At 35.9% G+C, this 18,770-nt stretch overlaps 2 protein-coding genes across 2 annotated transcripts; one reads left to right on the forward strand and one right to left on the reverse strand.

The window, feature by feature from the left end:
- Positions 1-8,945: 8,945 nt before the first annotated feature.
- Positions 8,946-10,880, forward strand: LOC107775936 (putative aspartic proteinase GIP2). Its single transcript, XM_016595748.2, has 2 exons — positions 8,946-9,471; positions 9,937-10,880. The coding sequence occupies exons 1-2, from the start codon at positions 9,006-9,008 to the stop codon at positions 10,779-10,781; spliced, it is 1,311 nt and encodes a 436-aa protein (XP_016451234.2). The 5' UTR covers positions 8,946-9,005; the 3' UTR covers positions 10,782-10,880.
- A 487-nt stretch (positions 10,881-11,367) lies between these two features.
- LOC107775935 (malate dehydrogenase, glyoxysomal-like) lies at positions 11,368-17,645 on the reverse strand. Its single transcript, XM_016595747.2, has 9 exons — positions 17,395-17,645; positions 16,682-16,897; positions 14,164-14,478; positions 13,235-13,324; positions 13,062-13,145; positions 12,247-12,282; positions 12,052-12,141; positions 11,831-11,925; positions 11,368-11,728 (listed from the first exon to the last, which is right to left on the reverse strand). Exons 1-9 carry the CDS (start codon positions 17,470-17,472, stop codon positions 11,656-11,658), a joined length of 1,077 nt encoding a protein of 358 aa, XP_016451233.1. The 5' UTR covers positions 17,473-17,645; the 3' UTR covers positions 11,368-11,655.
- Between the last annotated feature and the right edge of the window lie 1,125 nt (positions 17,646-18,770).

Below are 18,770 nucleotides of genomic sequence, written 5' to 3' on the forward strand. Positions count from 1 at the left end.
CCCCCAACATCTCGTACAAATTCTGAAACACTCCCGGCAATTGTGGAACGAGGGCACGTGCCTGTTGACCAACTTTCTCATTGTTTAGATGACGATGATCGTCATGAATATATGTTTCTTTCTCCGCCAATTGAAGTACTTGCTCTCTAGCAAGCCCCATATTCACGTGACAATTCTGTAACCATATCTGGGTAGTGTTGAGGGCGTTACCCATCTCAGTCTCGCGTCCCTCGTATTCTTCAATACGGCGGTTTAGTACAACTCTCTCAATCATCCACTGACGCCGCTATACCTCAAAATCTGCATGTTAATGACCTCCCTTATGCCTTTTTATTTCTTCCAATTGTGAAAGAAACTGACCCTTTGAGCGTATCCAATGGGCCATTTCTCTATCAAACTGCTCTCTCTGCTGATCAAACTCCAATTGTTGCTGGTGCGCATCCTCTTCAATGATACTCAAGTCTTTTTGCAACTTGTGCATTTCAATATTGTTATTTGCCTCAACTCTTCTAACTAAACCAATAGTGCTTGCCAATTCTTCTTCTAAGCGGGCCGCCTTATTTTTAGCATGCTTTAGATCTTTATCCATGCCCCGTAAGGCCGATTGATAATCTTTCTCAATATTTAAACGAATCTGAGTGACTCCGGCTTGCAGTTGGGCTTGTTGTTTAGCTATGGTCATCCGGGAACGCTCCAATTCCTCTTTTAACTTTTCTATAGCTCTTTGATCATTTCTCCTCCTGTTGGATCCTTCAGGCATATCTCTAAGCAACGAAGGGTCATGAAACCAGGTAATAATTCAGAGATCACCTTTCCATGATCTCGGTCTTCTACCATATCATTCAACTCCGATACTTTACTTGCATACCAAATTTTCATAATTTCTTCTTCGTCATGAGGTTGACCTTTACCAAAATCATAACAGAACTTGCTCATATCTCGTGTTGGTGGCACCTCCTGTAGTCGTGAAAATTGGCACATTACCCGAAGTGAATCATAAAACTGAACACCATCCAATCCTATGAGTACCAAATAAGAGTGGTATGCAGACTCACAAATGACCTCTTTGGAGGAGAACCAATAGTAGTTCCAAGTGATTCGTTTGGCAGACAGAGTAAGAAGTAGTTCTTTCCAGGCGCCAATCCCCTCTAGTAAGTCACATTCGTCAATTCTTTTCTGGTGATCATAAGTATGATTGGGACATAGCTCACTAAAATTAGTGATCGTAGGATGACGATAGAAATGCTCCAAAAACCATATCTGTAACAACATGTTGCAACCATCAAAGTTTCGCGCGCCCATTTTACATCTAGTTAAAGCACGGAAAATGCAAGAAAGAATCATAGGGACCAAAGTATAATCACCCCCTCCTGAGGTTAAAGCCTCAACTACACCTGCCAAGCGGATGTCAATGCGTCCCTCCCTTTCCGGGAAAACTACACGCCCCAAAAAAGTGACCATAAATGCAAACCCTCTATGTACCTTCCATGTTTCCTTATCTTCCTTTGATTTCAATTTTCCCACATTCCTTTCGAAATTGCATTCTAGGCCATACAACTGAAACAAAAAGCCCAACTTAACCCATTTGCCTCCTAGACCTTCATATTGTCCGTAATTTATGTTCAAAAGCTTCAGAAACCTACCTTCGTTCACATTTTTTGGTACTATGGGCCTTTAGCGGTGAAGATTGCGGCCCCACCCCTGGAAATGGGCGATTTCCTCCAAGGTCGGAGTCATTTCACAGTCGATAAAATGGAACACATTATTTTCAGGATCCCAGTGCGGAATCAAAGCTTCAATCACATCCCTCCTGGGCTTTATCGTAATCATGTGAACCAAATGTCCCAAGTATTTCTTTATCTGGTTTCGCTCATATTCCTTAAAGTCTCTCCACCAATCCCACAACAACTGTGGTATCTGATCGACAATGAGAAAATCCGGTATCCCTTCTGATCTGGGCCTCTTTTCAGACTTACCTCTTTCCCCACTCATGGTATACCTGTCTACCCAGACACGGGGTTAGGATTTGATCAAACATATTAGTAACACACAAAAATTCTGATTTCTCGGGTTTTTACTCCATAAAAGAATATAAATAAATAAATAAAAACTCAACTGTGGGACTATAAAAAATATTTTTGGATTTAGTATTTTTTTTATTTTTTAAAAACAATTGGGGTCGGAACCGATGAGGTTTGCCTACGTATCTCGCATCCGGTGAGAATCAGACTCGCGTAGTTCGGTAAAAATCGACTATGTTCTTTTCTCTTCTTTTTTTTTAATAAAAATTAATCTTCAAAAACCATATGCACTAGACCACATCATTATTTTTTCTCTGTTCGTTCAACTGATTTATGCTAAAGTCGGTCGACATGCAAGCCTCCCAAATAATGCAACAAGTAGCACATAACATGACATAATGGTCTCAACCAGGTACCTGTCCTAAAACAAAACTTGGCCCATGAGTCGACTGCTGCTAAGTCAAATGCACATGATGCAAATAAAGCGTAGCCTACTAGGGATATTCATTGCTTATGGCTTGTTCTTCTAAGTTTGTAAATCCTAAAGGAGATGGTATCTAGACATGGCTTACCCGGGCAGATAACTCGAGCCGAGGAGCATCAAGCATTACCAGTAGTAGAACAGCACTGGCTAGCTAATGGCTCTCCCGCCTAAACATGTGTGACTAAATCCTTCACCAGAAGCTGGTAGGCTAACTAGCTTTATCTCAAGACATAAATTTTGTGATGCTGGTAGGCAAACACAACATAACTAATTATCAGAAGACTCAGAGGGATGCGAGAGAAGACACAATTTATATGTACAGTTCAACAACATCAAAACGGTAAAAACTCGACAAGTAACACATTAGGCTCAAATAAATCACAATATATACAAAAATTAATAAAGCCAAATAAAGTCAATGTACAAGCTCGAATTCTTGAAGTTCCCCATCAGAGTCGCCAGAGCTTTCACACCCCTTTTTCTACCCCAAAAAGATAATGTGGATTAAAGGGTTTTTTCAATTAAAGTGACAAAATTGAGTATGGATTATTTTGTTATTCAGAGTCGTCACTTGGAATTGATTTTTTGGTGTTCCAAGTCACCTTTTATTTGAATCCCTAGTCAAAGGAAGGTTTGACTATATTATTATTGGTCTGCGAAAATAAAGTCCGGGTAAGAAATTCTGTTGACCGGGGAGAAAGTATAAGGCATTCTCCGAATCCCGTGGTTCTAGCACGGTCGCTTTATTGACTACAACTTGGCTTGAATTAATTTTTGGATAAATTATAATTTATTGGTTTTCATGTTTTATCTATCCACTTTTAATTAATCAAATATGAAATTATCTTTGAAACGAATCACGTGTGTGAATCCATTTTTTATTGTGCCAAAATCATGTCACGCGTACGTATACACAATTAATAACATTTATTATTAAGATTGTTTTTGGTTAAAAGTTGCGCGGACGCGTACCTTGATTTATTTTGGGATCATAGCTACGTCACGCGAACGTATACATAACCACGATAATGGATTAAAGCACGCCTAAAGCATTCTACGAGCATTCATGATTTTTTTTTTTAAAAAAACTACTTTGAGTTTGTTATGAGGTCATGATTTATGGATATTAATTTGCGGAAAAAGATGTATGATTTAGCTATTAAAAAAAATTATTAAACTTATTTGACTAAATTAATATATGAATAATCAATCATAAGAAAACTAAGCCATAAAAGAGCGAACAGTGAATGACATGAATGAAGAAATTAAATACTATAGGGATCTATTGTAAACTTTCATCAACCAAACACATTAATAACATTAGATAAAACCAAAACTCACATGACCGGAAGGCTACCGATACTAGCACTAATATTAGTAATAGAACTAACCAAATTATCATGCCTTTAGTTATTAGGAAACTGCAGATACAATGAGGATTAAACAATATGCTTGACCGGAAGCAACAAGCATTAATAACATTCAAACAAAACTTTTGAAGCCAAATCTGCTCACAGTCAGGTCAATAATCACACCTATTTTAACATTCATTTATACTAAAGCTCAGAACAAACAAAAAAATATGAATTTTAGCCTCATCTAATAGTGAAATAATTTGTGTTGAAATTATTCATCCAAAGCAACAGAGAGATGATCAGAGAGGTACCTTAATGGAGAAGATTTCCTTTAATATTAATGAAAAATCTCCAAAAATTGGAGTACAGTGACCAAATTTAAAGACTGATACGACCATATACCAAAGATCGAGAATAGACCAAAAATCACGTCGTCAACCTCGACGGACTCAACTCGGACCTCGACTCCATTGAAACTATGGATAGAGTCGTTGGACTGAAAGGTATCGGCTATAACTAATGGGTTTCTGGTTGTTGTTTCAATGGATTTTGGGGCTGTTTTGTTGCGTTTTTGGATGTGGGGATAAGCTGGTTTGGAGCTGATTTTTCAGCTATTTTCTGGTGGTTTTAAGGTTGTTTTTAATGGAGTTTTTCCTGATCTTTGGGGTTAGTTCCGAGAGACCCTTTTAGCTGGAAGTTTGGTGGTGTTTATCGTAAGAGTTCAAGTGAATGGGGGACAAGCATGGGGGACAAAGGAGAGTGGAGTGGGGATAAAGTGTGGGGGACAAGCATGGGGGGACAAAGCATGGTGGACAAGCATGGGGGACAAAATAAAGTGGAGTGGGGACATGCCTGGGAAGATGGGAGCGGGAAATATTCAAGCACAGTAAAAATTTAGGTGCTCACAAAGCCGACTCAGACGCAACAGTAGAAATAGGAATAGAAAGAACATCCCTTGCAATCTTTGAAACAATTGGATATTTATAGATGAAGCTTTCCACCAACTCAATATATTAAAATCTTTTGTCTTCACCATATCATCCATCAAGTACATCTGAAGATCGGACTTTTTTCAATATTTCCCTCATCTGCCAAGTGTTTTTCCCAATTACATTGCAACAGATCACCATTTTCACTCATCATACTAGTGTCGCCTCTAATATTGCCATTAGAATCCTCAAATAAAAAGAACCATTATAGTGATTATATAAGCGACTCAAAGCACCTGCCACATCTTCATACTTTAATCTTCCCAATAAGGAACCATATGCCCTACATTTACCTTATTTAGCAGTAAACTTGGAGAAATGATTCCAAATCCCAGACGTCTCTTTGCTAGTATTTCCAGATTTAGAAGGTACTGGACAAGTTGTTCGTTTTTGCTTTTTAGGAGGAGTGCATCGATGAGGAGCGTCTTGACCTTGTTGTGGAGTTACTGTTGGCATAGTTAGAGGGTTGTTTACAATCACCTACACATCTGGTCCAGAAGTTGTAATTTTCATCCGAAAAAAGTATCCTGCACATGAAAATAAAATTGTAATCTCAAAACAATATTTATGAGCTTTCTGATATAAAACTAAGTAAAAGAAAGACACTTTCGAAGCAAAATGTTATATTTCTGAAAATTTCTTTCATCTCCAGAACCAGAAAAAGACCCAAAAATCCCAAAGAAAGGAGTGAAAACTAGAGTGTGTAATTGGTTCTGAAGATAATAAGTTCAAAAAATTAATACTAAAAAAATATTTAGAAGAAAAGATTATGAAATAGGATAAAACTTAGACATAGAACAAAACTTAGAGGAGAAAATGAGCAATAAATGAAATAAGTTTCAAGAACTTTTACCTGAAGAAAGAAGCTTCAACGACATTTGGAATCTTCAATTTGGGGAAGATGAAGTTAGGGTTTTTGATATGGGTGGGAAGAAGTTAGGGGTCTTTGATTTAGGGGGAAAGTATTATGCTTTTGGCGGAAAAGTCGATGCCTTATGAGTTATGACCTCAGTCTTAGTGGTCTTTTTTCTTTTACATTTGTTAACTTTTGTTATTCCTTTTGGGCTTTATTTGGCTTGCTAGACGTATATGGAGTGAGCTAAAATTGTAAGCCCAAATATAATGTTAATAATAAAAAATAATGATAAATTAAAAGAAATATATATAAATTGTATTATAATAAATATTTATTTTGTATAAAATAAATTTTAAAAATTACATACATAAATATCGGGTTGGTTTGGTCTCGGGTTGACTTATTTTAGTTAATACCAAACCAAACCTATTATAGTCGGATTTTTTTCTTTTACTTACCAAACCAAATCAAACAAAACCACTAGTCGGGGTTTTTTTTCTGATTTGACTCGATTTGGTGCGATTTATCGGTTTGCTTTGTACATCCCTACCGACTATATTATTAATACTATCCACTCAGTGGACTTATCACGTAGTGATGTTACAACAAATACCCCTAGGTTTAAAAAAAAAATAAAGGGATACCCCTAGGTTAGTACAGATACCCCTAGTTTATTCCTAACCTCAAATGGCTTCTTTTTCCACCAAATCCACCCTACCCCTTATCTACTCAGCCAAATTTAGTTTTGACGTAGCTGCATTCAATCGATTTGGAACCTTAATACTCTCAATAAAATCAAACACTACCTTTGGCAATGTATGCACAATAGACTCCCTATAAGGCCGTATCTTAACCATATTGACATACATATTGGTCCTATGTGCACTATTTGTCAACAAGAAGAAGAAACCATTGTTCACATCTTCCTTCAATGCCCCAATGCATTTCATTTCTGGAATGAAATTGGACTGGACACCACTTCGTTAAACCTCCATAATTTACACTGGATTAATGCCTCAGACCCCACAAAATCTGCTTCATTCAATATCATGGGAAGACTTCCTTCCATTTGCACTTTGGCATCTATGGATTAATAGAAATAGTAATGCATTCCATAGATTATGCCAACCACTTACCTGCAATCTCGTCTATGCACGTGCCTTAGAGTATATGCACTGTTCCACTATCCCAAATTGTGATCACGTTAGACCCCTTAATGTTTTAGTGCGATAAATCCACCCGTCATCCATCTTAGATCTAATGGCGCTACTACTACTACTAGTGTTAGTGTTATGAATAATTTGGCCATGTTGAACAATTCTGCTTCTACTATCTTAAGAAGTAGTGGAGTCAATCCAGTTATATATCTCCCTATATGGTCTCTAGTAATGAATAAAATTTCGTGTTCTAAAAAAAAAGTTAGTTACATTTTGTTAGGAGTGTTAGGATTAGCTGACATATTTTTTTCTATAACCTTCTCTCACAGAACCTTCTGGAGATCACCATTGGAGCTCCATTTCTTTTCAGTTCTTACAAATTTAATAATATTATTAGCCTATATAAATTAAATTATAAAGTGAAATAAGGAGTGCAAAGCTCGTCGGTGCATCTAACTAATTGTGAAACGTGGAAATATTTCAAGTAAAATAAAAAGTATCCTAAGTAGTGGCAGATCTTAAAAAGAGAACAGCTCTCAAGAACCTTAAATATAAAAAAATTGCGAGACCGTATAAAATTCATATCTCTGAACATGATCTTCGCCTTAGAATAGGAAAACATTTTAATATCCAGAAGAGTTTCAGTTTCGAAGACTATTAAATTGATCGAGGGTACAGATAACAATAATTCAAATCAAAGGAAGGGGAGAAGAAAAACTTTTATGCGAAGTACGGTTAATCTCTTATATTTAAAATATTAGATACTTCATCCGATCCATAATAAGTGACTATTTTATCTTTTATTTTGGTCCAAAATAAGTGTTGATTTACATAATTAAGAAGGAATTAATTTTATTTTTCCAAAATTTATCTTATCTAATCTGTCAATGTAACAATTAATTAAGATTAATTTAGTGAATATATATTTTTTTTACGAGTTCGCATTTCCTTATTGAATATGTCAAAAGAAAAATGGTCACTTGTTATAAATAGTAGGAATTATTAATTTTCGCGAATTAGATGACAAGGAACAAAGAAACTAGTCGAAATAGTCAAGAAAGGGGACCGTTTGTGAAAGAAGTGGAAAAGAAGCCTCAATTGCTAATCCTGTCTAGTTATACATGTGAGAATTAATTATTTCAAAGCAGTGTGATTTTTTAAAAATTCTTTTGCTTGAATAATACCCTTCGTTCACTTTTACTTGTCCAATATTCTAAAAATAGATTTTTATTTTTATTTATCACATTTTGTATATCAAGATAAGACATTTTAACTCATTTTCTCAAATTCATTATAAATATACATTAATTAATATGGGTATCATAATAAATTAGTCATTTCATTTATTTATTTTTAAGTGGGGTGCAAAATGAATAGTGAAAATAGTCAAGAAAGTGGACCGTTTGTGAAAGAAGTGGAAAAGAAGCCTCAATTGCTAATCTTGTCCAGTTATACATGTGAGAATTAATTATTTCAAAGCAGTGTGATTTTTAAAATTTCTTTTGCTTGAATAATACCATTCACTTACTTTTACTTGTCCAGTATTTTAAAAATAAATTTTTATTTTTACTTTTACTTGTCATTTTTTGCATATCAATATAAGACATTTTAAATCATTTTCTCAAATCCATTATAAATATACATTAATTAATATAGGTATCATGATAAATTAGTCACTTCATTTATTATTTTTTAAGAGGCGTGCAAAGCAATAGTAAACAAGTAAAGGTGAACTGAGAATATAAACTTTGCTGATTTAAAACCTAAGCAATCAATTATTAAGCACTGAAAGAAGGAAATTAGGTTTTGTTTAAAAAATTGAAGCATGTGGTAATAAATGATGTATCTTGTCTTTATGAAATTTCATTGCCCTTCCAACGGGAAATGCCATGGATTGGCCCATGTGAAAGACCGAGTCCCCAAGTTGAGAACAAAATACATGTGCTAACAAAGAGATTTTTTTTGAACAATTTGAGATGAATCATTCTGGTATTAAACGGTCAAAAATGCCACCGACTTCCCGAGTGCGCTCACCACTTCACCACTTTTAAAAATCATATAGCTATAAATACATTGCCTATTGAATCCAAGATTTCACATAAAATCATTTGCTTATTTTCCTTTATCATCAAATTTCCATATTATGATGTCGTACTCTATCTACTACTCTCTCTTTCCATTTTTTTGCTTTCTTCTCATAATAATATCCACTAATTGCCTAGCTAAAACCACTTTCCATCCTAAAACTCTATTTCTTGCAGTGAAAAAAGACCCCTCCAGCCTACAATACATAACTGAAATTCAACAAAGAACACCTTTGGTTCCCCTTAAACTCGCTATCCATCTTGCTGGTGATAGCCTATGGGTTGATTGTGAAAATGGTTACAAAAGCTCAACTTACAAGCCATCTCGTTGCAAGTCAAGACAATGCAAACTAGCTAGCACCACACAATGTGGAGAATGTCTTCTGGGATTTGTACAACGTGGTCCGGGATGTAACAAAGATGCATGCTATAACCATGTTGAAAACCCACTTGTTGAAATCTTAACAAGTGGTGAAATAGCCGAGGATGTTTTGTCAATCCAATCCATTAACGAATCTTTTCCAGGTATAAGGACGGAACTATATATTTAATGAAGGATGTTCACTTGAATTTTCTGCTTTACAATTTTATATTTAGCAAGATAATAACATACTTTTTGTGTGTGTTGTGTGTATATTATCGAATGTTCTTGACATAAATGAAGTGGTAAAGATAGTTTACAGATAGCTTTAGGGTGCAAGAATGCACCCAGGGTGTAGTGTTCTTATATATATTCGGAAGGATATAAATTATATGTAGTGATCGTAAAAAATATCTGTTATACTTTCAGTGTAGTTTAACCTATAATAGCAAGTTAATGATCATTTGTATAGCTAATTAACAATATATTACATGTTTAACATAAATATTTACTTCCTATTATCTTATAAATGACATAATTATGTAAATAATGTTTACACCGTAGTACGTATAGGACTTAAACTCTCTTTTGAATCCTCTTGTTAAAACTTCTGACTTATTGTTTTCTAGGCCCTGTTGCAACCATTCCGAAGTTTATATTCAGCTGCGCAGGATCATATGTAACTCAAGATCTCGGTAAAGATGTTAAAGGAACGGTTGGTTTTGGACACCAAAGTGCGGTATCAGTTCCTGCTCAATTTGCATCAGCTTTTAAATTCAGCCGAAAATTTGCCATTTGCTTGAGCTCATCAACTGAACGAAATGGTATAATCTTCATTGGAAACAGCCCTTATTTGCTTAATAGCGGCATTGATGCCTCACGAGATCTTATTTATACTCCTATACTTACCAGCCCCTATGACATTGTGCGAGATAAAAAGTCCTCTGAGTACTATATAAAAGTTTCATCCATTAGCATCAATGGTAAAAATGTGCCACTTAATAAAACATTACTCTCATTGAAAAATGGATTTGGCACGAGTATTAGCACGGCTGTACCTTATACTATAATGTTGCCTTCTATTTATAATGCCATAACAAAAGCCTTTGTTAATGAGATGCCAAAAGAGGTTAGATCTGTCCCTCCAGTTGAACCCTTTACAACTTGCTTTAACTCAAGAGATATTGGTATATCACGCCTTGGCTTCAATGCTCCTGAAATTAACGTCGCTCTCGACAAGAAAAATGTGAATTGGAGAATTACTGGAGCGAACTCATTGGTAAAAGTTAACGAGGATGTCATATGTCTAGCCTTTGTGGAACGACGTACTCGAGATTGGGGACAAGGAATTGTCATTGGTGCGTATCAAATGCAGGACAACCTCGTCGAATTTGATCTTTCGAGAAGAAGAATAGGTTTCAGTAACTCGCTCTTCTTCCGCCAAACCATGTGCTCAAACCAGAACTACACTTAGCTTGGTTCGGTGACTGCTAGCTTCTTTTTCATGAAATAATGCAACAGTATGAAGGATTACTTGAAATTGCTCAAAAATTAGACTTCAGTCTTTGTTGTGGCTTTTTGAATTTCTCATTTCAACTAACAAGTTTGAAAATAGAAATAATAATAAATAGTACTCCCTCTAATCCAAAAAGATTGGCACTACTTTCTTCTTTATAAAAGTTTTCTTCTTTATTTAAGTTTGTGTCAAGTCAAATTACAATAGAGTAATAATATCTAATGTTACTTAAGATTTGTTTTTAATCTTTTCAGATACTTTGCTTCTAGGCCACTATATGCACTTCCAATTCTGGAATAAAAATGGACAACTGATAGCTTTGAACTACTCTACTGCATTATAGTGTCTTATGTTCTTTGCTGCAACAGTTTATCAAAATCCGTATATCAAATCTGTTTAGTAGGGTTAAAAGTGCATTCTACAAAGACAATGTGCATTACTAACTAGCTTTGGTCGAGAAAATTATTATTATACTAAAACTAATAGGAAAGAGTGTTGAAACATGATACTATAGGTTGATAATGAGGATAATGGTTTCGACAAATAAGACAAAAGATACTGGAGACTTTTAATATCTATACTGTCAAAAAGTCCATAACGAACCTTCCTTCAAAGATGTAAGACTTTGCAAGTCTAAGATAAACTGGGGACTTATTATTTTACATGACCAGATACTACATTTATTTTCTACCCTAAGGCAATCAATCTATAGAAAAGTAGAACAGGATGTGCCCTTCAATAAAACAAAGAAACTACTCTTATTTTCTGGAACTGCGGATTTGAGATATATGGCCACATAAAAGCATCTTTTGGAAGTCATTTAGCTGTCTGCTCATTTCTTTACAAAGGCGACACCCTTCTGAATACTTGTTGCCAGCTCTTTCTTTGCCTTTTCAAGCCCAGTCCTGCAAAATTCAGTAGTTGAGAAAATTCTGACCAGTTTTTTAATGAATAACATCACAATTACACGGCAGTAATTTCAAAAGGTGATTGATCAGAATACTAACCTCTCGTATTCATTTAGGGGACCAAGAGGGTATATTTCTTCAACTCCGTTACGGCCAAGCCGGACTTTTGATGCGAAAAATGGAAGCTCAGTCACCTAGAAAGATGATTAACCATTACTAACTGTCATGAAACCCGAGGTTTCTGTATCCACGACAATGTCATGAGGTGTAAACAAATACATGCTGTAGAGAAAATTTAGCAGAAGATCTAATATACATGCCTGAGAAGACACAAAGGCACATTCTACAATGCCAGCATCTCCTCTCAATCCATGCAAACATGCGTCAGCAAATTTAACCGCAGCATATGCCTGTAATGTTAGGACAAACTTATGATTTGGCATCACCGTGGATGATATGAACTGTCAACTGTAATAAAAGGGAAAATTAAATAAAGAGTGCAAAGTTGCTCTAACCATAGAGAGAGTTGCCGAACCAGTACCAGCTTTTGCCTGCAAAAATGAGCACCATGTCCATTCAGCAAAAGATGAATTCCACCAATGGGGTTAGCTTAGTCAGTAATTTGTGGTGTTATGACAGCAAAATAAACCATGACCGATACCATCCAGAAATTTTTCTTTGTTTACAAGAGGAGAGTAGCAAGGAAAAGGGATGATGATGGAGAGAGAAGATAAATCAATCCAGGAGAGAGACCACAGCTTATGGCAATGGAGCTGAGACATGATGCTGGGCAGGCTAGCACTGCATATTAGAAGTGGAAGATAAGGACTGTCCCTTGTCAATATATACTACTGTGAGAAGAGGAAGTGAGAGTAATGCAATCGTTCAGAGTAAGGACTGAAACCCCCTCTACGTTGTAATTGTGACATCTAAAAGTGCAGTGTCAGGAAACACATGGCTGAACATTCTTAGAAAGGGTGAAGTTTATCAAAAACTGCTTTTGTCGGTGAAGGCAAAGACAGTATGGGTAAAAATATGGTTTCAGAGATGATGGGCCAACATGTAATATGGAGCATTTCATGAAATAGTACTCTCTGCCTGCCCAAAGATCAGGGCAAGTTTTCAATGAATATCTGAAGTCAAACAAACCTCTACCAGTAGCAAGTCTATGATAAGTCAAATATCAATAACAAAAACATTATGCAATAAGGTTTATGAAGAACAAAAACATTACAGGACAAGCATCGTGCCAAGTACCAACCAGGCACAATAAATGCTTCACTTTAATAAGCAAAAAGACTAATTTAACAAGCCTTCAATTTTATCTTACCTCAACAACCTCAGTTCCACCATTTTGTATACGAGATGTTAAGTATTCAGTTTCCTCTGTGGTAAAAGAACAAGAAGGCTTAACCTGAATAACATTAGATAAGTGAAGAGAAATTCTAGGTTACTAAGATCCTGTGAACCAGGTAAAATCAGTTTGAACAAAGTTTGCCAAACCTGGGAAAGAAGAGGTAGAATTGTAACCCCAGCATGGCCCCCCACAACTGGAACATCCACTTCCCTAGGATCAAGCCCCAAAACTTCAGCCTTCATGACATGAAACATATTAGATCAGGCAGATGATCGACATCAAATGTCAAAGCACAACTGAAAGAGTGTTCAGTTGGTAAGCACAGTTGCACACAACCATCAATGTCATTTTTGTGAGTATTCTATGAGACTATAACAATATAATGTTAAGCAATGTTCAGGTATATATCTTTCACATTGATCATACCAGGATCAGATGCCTGATATATGAGTCTCAGACCAGGAATATACTACATTACCTCCGAGTCCTTGTAATCTATTTATTCTTGTACACAAGGTCAATAATGCAACAGGTCTGTGAAGCATAAAAAGAAACAGTACACGGTGCTACTAGAGTTTTAAAATGAACTAGGTTAAAATCAGTTGTACTCCAGACAGTAACAATAGTACTTCATCAAAATTTTCTAGGTTTGGCCTAGTACAGGTATTAAGAGTAACAGTGAAATTACAATGTATTTACGAGGAAAATTGATCTAAAATAGATATAAAGTTGACTTTTCGATAAGTTTGATTTACAAGAATAAAGTAGGGTGTCCATTAGCATTTGAGCAGGTAAGATATACAAGAGAAAATGAACAGTGGATGAATTTTTCATTCAGGAATTTGGACATCATTTTGGGAATGATCAAAAACAATTTGCTGGATGGAGCTAATAACATGGTTCTAACAATTTTTGGCCCAAATAGGCAGTCAAGAAAAGCAGAGGTAATCTGCTAATGACTGGTTCACTTGTGTATCCGCTTCTATCTTTTTAAGCATTGAGTAGCTACTCTGTTCAAAGGGAAGTGGAAGGAGGGAAAATGCGGAAAAGAAACAGTTTAGAAAGCTTTGAATACCACAAATGTATTGGCTCTGACAATGTCAAGCATAGTCACACCCAAAAGTCTCCTGGGATCAAAGCTGCCAGCCCTCTTGAAAACCTCTGCAGCAATCGGTACTGTAGAGTTTACAGGATTACTAATTATGTTAATAATGGCCTTAGGGCAGCACTTGGCAATTCCTTCACATAAAGTCCTCACAATTCCTGCATTGATGTTGAAAAGATCATCTCTTGTCATGCCTGGTTTTCTAGGAACACCAGCAGGGATTATTACAAGGTCCATGCCAGTGAGAGCATCTTCCAATTGTTGAGGCCCTAGAAAACCACGCACCTGGAAGTCAACAAACTCAAGTTAATTGTTTAAATATATTATAATATCCCTTGTCATAGCTAGAAAAGAACACAACATTATAGTATGGGCTATATCTCAGACGTAAGCAAGTATCTAGACTTGCAACGCTGAACAGTGTTGTAAAGGGCGACGTTGGGGTTCGTCTTCGTTTAAGTTTGGGTCTACATGCCCGAAGACAGCCATTGGGGACAAAAAGGATTAGCATCAATTTGACCGTTCGATGTTTAGTCGTCCAATCAATTTCCTGTTTGCTATGTTAGTTTCCTCTCTTCTAACATCTCAGCGGATTATTTGATTTTTCACCATAAATTTTGGTTGATTCAGAAATCACTTTATTGAGTCCTACCTAGAAGCTCAAAACCTTTTAGTAATTTCAGATTAATCTACCTCAGAAGACTTTGAAAGGACGGTTCTGCTTAATGCAATAGGCTGGTAAGGCTTAAGAACAGTCAATCAACTATGCCTTTATCCCACAAGTGTTACAAAGAAGCCTCTATCCCAAATTAATAGAGATTGGCTATAAATACTTCTTGTTCACTCTGCTCAATTTAGGTACATTGCACTCCAATTACTCCCTCCGTCTCATATTAACAGTCGTGGTTACTAAAAATAATTGTCTCAAATTATTTGTCATTTTAGAAGTTCAAGACAAAATTGACTGTTTTTTTCTTTTTTACCCTTAATAATAGTTGTTTTTGAAGATGGAAATAATACATAAATAGAATAAATATTCAATGAAGAGAGATTACTTAAGATATAAATAAGGGTAGAATAGTCCAATCTCTTTCCTAATTAATATTTCTTAAGGAGAGTGTAAAAGAGATACACGACACATAATATGAGACAGAGGGAGTACTATATAATAAGCCTTTTGATGCAAAGTAAGATTTCTCTAAAGCTAAAAATTCAAAGCTCCTTATTTTACTACACAAATATAAGTCTTAACCATAGCTAAAAGATTTCCGACAAACAAAGGATCTACTATGAGTGTAAACCTTACCACTAACCATTATTCCAACTAGTTCATATCGCCTACATGAATCCTTTACTCTCCTATGTTTTATTTCTTAATAGAGTTTACTATTCGCTTCTGAAAGATTGTATGTCTTTTTGGACAAGTTCTCTCTATATGATTTTAGCTCTACCGTGTATCCTTTTACCGTCTTCCATCATATTATTGCACCTATGAACCGCTGCATCTGGAGATCTACATATAACATACTAAACATCTTAAGAGACCACTCTCATTTTTTTGATAAAGGAGACCACCTCTCATTTTGTCCATTGAAAAGGGTAGCCCGGTGCACAAAGTATCATGCGTTCATGCAGAATCCGGGGAAGGGACGCACCCCAAAGGGTGTGATGTAGGCAGTCTACCCTGATGCAATGCATAAGTGGCTAATTCAACGGCTTTAACCCGAGACCTATAGGTCACACGGAAACAACTTTACCATTGCTCCAAGGGTCTCCTTCCATTATATATGCTAAATTGTACCCTTTGATGAGATATGATCATCTCTGATTTTGTCCAACCTTGTATAGTCATACATCCATTGTAACAATCGCATTTCTACGAATTCATCTTGTGGATATGTGGCCGTTAGAAACCCCACATTCACTTCCGATAACATTGCTAATATCTTAACTGCACTATAAAACTTACTTATTACTTTATGTCTACAGGTTATCTCCCTAATTGCTATCGTATAACACGAAAATAGCAATCTCCATTTCAGTCATCATATTTTTATTCTACGTGCTATATCTTCATCTACAATGTCATTCTTTTGGAAGATTGACTCTAAACATTAGAATTATCTGAATTTAGGCACCACAATCCTGCCTAATCTCACTCCATTCATTTTGTTTCTCCAATTCTTCAACTGTCTTTATATTCAAACTGCTTCACTTGTATCTCATAATGGCTAGGATTTTTTTCTGCACACAACAAGTATTAATGCAATTACAATAGTTATATAATCTTTGTTATCAACTTTGCTATCATCTCTTTTGACAACTCTATTTTCTTTAACTAGTCTAATTCTTCACTCCATGCTTCACTTCACAGTAAAGTTTTCACATTTATTGAAAACAAAATAATAATGATAATGTATACTAGTATATGCTTAAACATTCGGCACTTCCTTTTTACAAAAAGAAGGTGAATAGGGAGAGAAATTACCACAGCACCAGTGTCCATGTGGCTAATATCAGCAGTTACACCAGGAGTATTAGCAACATCATAGAGATGCAAAACCGACACCAGTGGATTCATTTTCATAAGCATAGCAAGTGGCTGACCAATACCTCCTGCAGCACCCAAGATCGCGACTTTGAATCCAGGAGAACCCCCTTTCGCCCTGCAATTAGCTCGGCTCAAACCCACACCTCCCTCCATCTTAAGCCCCAAATGCACGTATGTTTTAAACACATAACAAAATCAGTATGTATGATTAATTGAAAATTCCGAGTGCAAAAACATACTAAGAATTAGTAGTAAATGAATCAAGAGAGCAACATAGAGATCACCTAATGTGTTAAAAATATAAACTTACATTCCCGCGATTCTATTTTATATGGCATTCTTTCCTTCTAATTGTTTTTAAAAAATGACCCTTTTTAAATATAAAAAATTGAAAACTATGAACTTTAAACTTTTTTCATGATATGTTTACCACCAAAAGTTGTAAGGATACATTTTGTACGAGTCAAAAATCCTTTTTTCTTAAGAAAAGTAGAGAAGAGTAAGTTAAAAGTAAGAACGAATTCAATGGTATTTTGCTATTTAAGTCTGGATCCGTTTCGCCACTACTACTACTACTACTAATTGATTAATTCTAAAGGAATGCAAAAGTGGAATAGGAAAGGGAAGAGAATAAAGAGAAAAATAGAAACCTGATGAGAAGAAGGAGAAGGATTAAGGTGAGCTGAGATGGTGGCGATTCGTCGATAGGTCTCTGCACCGTTCTGCATATTCTAAGATTTGGGCTTGAGAATTTGTGTGTTTGAATTATGATGAGAAAGAGAAGTAGTAGAAATCAAGGGGTGTAACGTACGTAATTGAATTTAGTTTCCAAGAGAAGGAATGATTTATAAGTAGTGCAGAAAAGAGAAGGTGGTTGAGATGAAGACCGAAAGATGACGACACGCTTCATTGAGATGCGTGACATTGGATTTATTTCTGAGCCCAGCCCCAGCCTGCCTAACAGCTTGTTTCGAAACAATGAGTCATAGTTTCATACCTATGTATTGTATGGAAGTATAATTTTTGTTTGGGAAATGGGTCAAAACTATCCCTATAATATGTGTAAATGATCATTCTCCGTTATACTTTTGGTCCACTATTATCCCTAATATTACAAAAATAATGCAAAAATACTCTTCATCTGTTAGGGCTTTCCATCATGGCTAAATCAGCCTATGTGGCCTGACATTATGCTGAGGTGAACTGTGAGATGACATGCCACATCACCGTCCAACCCCATTTTACCAATCCCTCCATCTTTTCTTCCACCAATTACCTCCCCTTTCACCCACCCACAACCGCTATCATCACCTCTTTCTTTAAAACTTGGTTCTCACATTTGGTCGCCTAATTCTATGAGTAAAACATTCCGTACATCCATAACTTGCTTAAGTTCAACGTTACATGCATATTATGATTGGGACATTACCCTCAAGTTATCAATCTTGATCTTGATCTTTGTCCTAGAATTACAGGCACTCCAATTCACTCACAATTACAATTAGTTTATGCAACAAAATGTTGAGGTCAATCAATCTATCAAGGTCTAAGTTTTTTACTCATGTGAGGTTGACCAATTTGGTGTTAAACTGTGAAAATTTAGTTGAAATTAACTTGTCAGATGCCATTGAGTTGAAGGATGTTGTTGCCTTGCTGGTGCTGCATTAGTTGAATCAAAGAACTTGGATGAGGTTGTGGTTATTGGTGAGGTATAAGTCTATTAACATATATTAGACTTGGTTGAATAGTTGTGGGCAGCAGGAAGTTGAGGTTTTTTTTTTCTTTTTTTAAGTTTCTTAGCCTTAGATGTTGTTTGGGTGTTGGTGATTTAGGCGAGGGGTTTAATTGCTTGTAAATATTAGAAGATTCGTAGTTTGGATCTTTGTAACCTGCCGGTAATGGAGCTTTTCTTCTCTTTATTTTGATTTTTCTTGTACTAAGGAGGTGATGATGGCGGGGGAGGTAATTGGTGGAAGAAAAGGTGGAGGGAGTGGTAAAATGGGGTTGAGAGGTGAGCTGGCATGCT

This window comes from Nicotiana tabacum, chromosome 17 (assembly GCF_000715075.1).
Source record: "Nicotiana tabacum cultivar K326 chromosome 17, ASM71507v2, whole genome shotgun sequence".
In the NCBI taxonomy this organism is placed as follows: Eukaryota; Viridiplantae; Streptophyta; class Magnoliopsida; order Solanales; family Solanaceae; genus Nicotiana; species Nicotiana tabacum.

Excerpts from the sequence above, each read along its gene's own strand:
- LOC107775936 (XM_016595748.2), top strand. The coding sequence starts at position 9,006 with ATGATGTCGTACTCTATCTACTACTCTCTCTTTCCATTTTTTTGCTTT. Across the intron at positions 9,472-9,936 it reads CATTAACGAATCTTTTCCAG|GCCCTGTTGCAACCATTCCG; the intron begins GTATAAGGACGG and ends ATTGTTTTCTAG.
- LOC107775935 (XM_016595747.2), bottom strand. The coding sequence starts at position 17,472 with ATGCAGAACGGTGCAGAGACCTATCGACGAATCGCCACCATCTCAGCT. Across the intron at positions 14,479-16,681 it reads ACATGGACACTGGTGCTGTG|GTGCGTGGTTTTCTAGGGCC; the intron begins GTAATTTCTCTC and ends GTTGACTTCCAG. Across the intron at positions 13,146-13,234 it reads TTCTACCTCTTCTTTCCCAG|GTTAAGCCTTCTTGTTCTTT; the intron begins GTTTGGCAAACT and ends AATGTTATTCAG.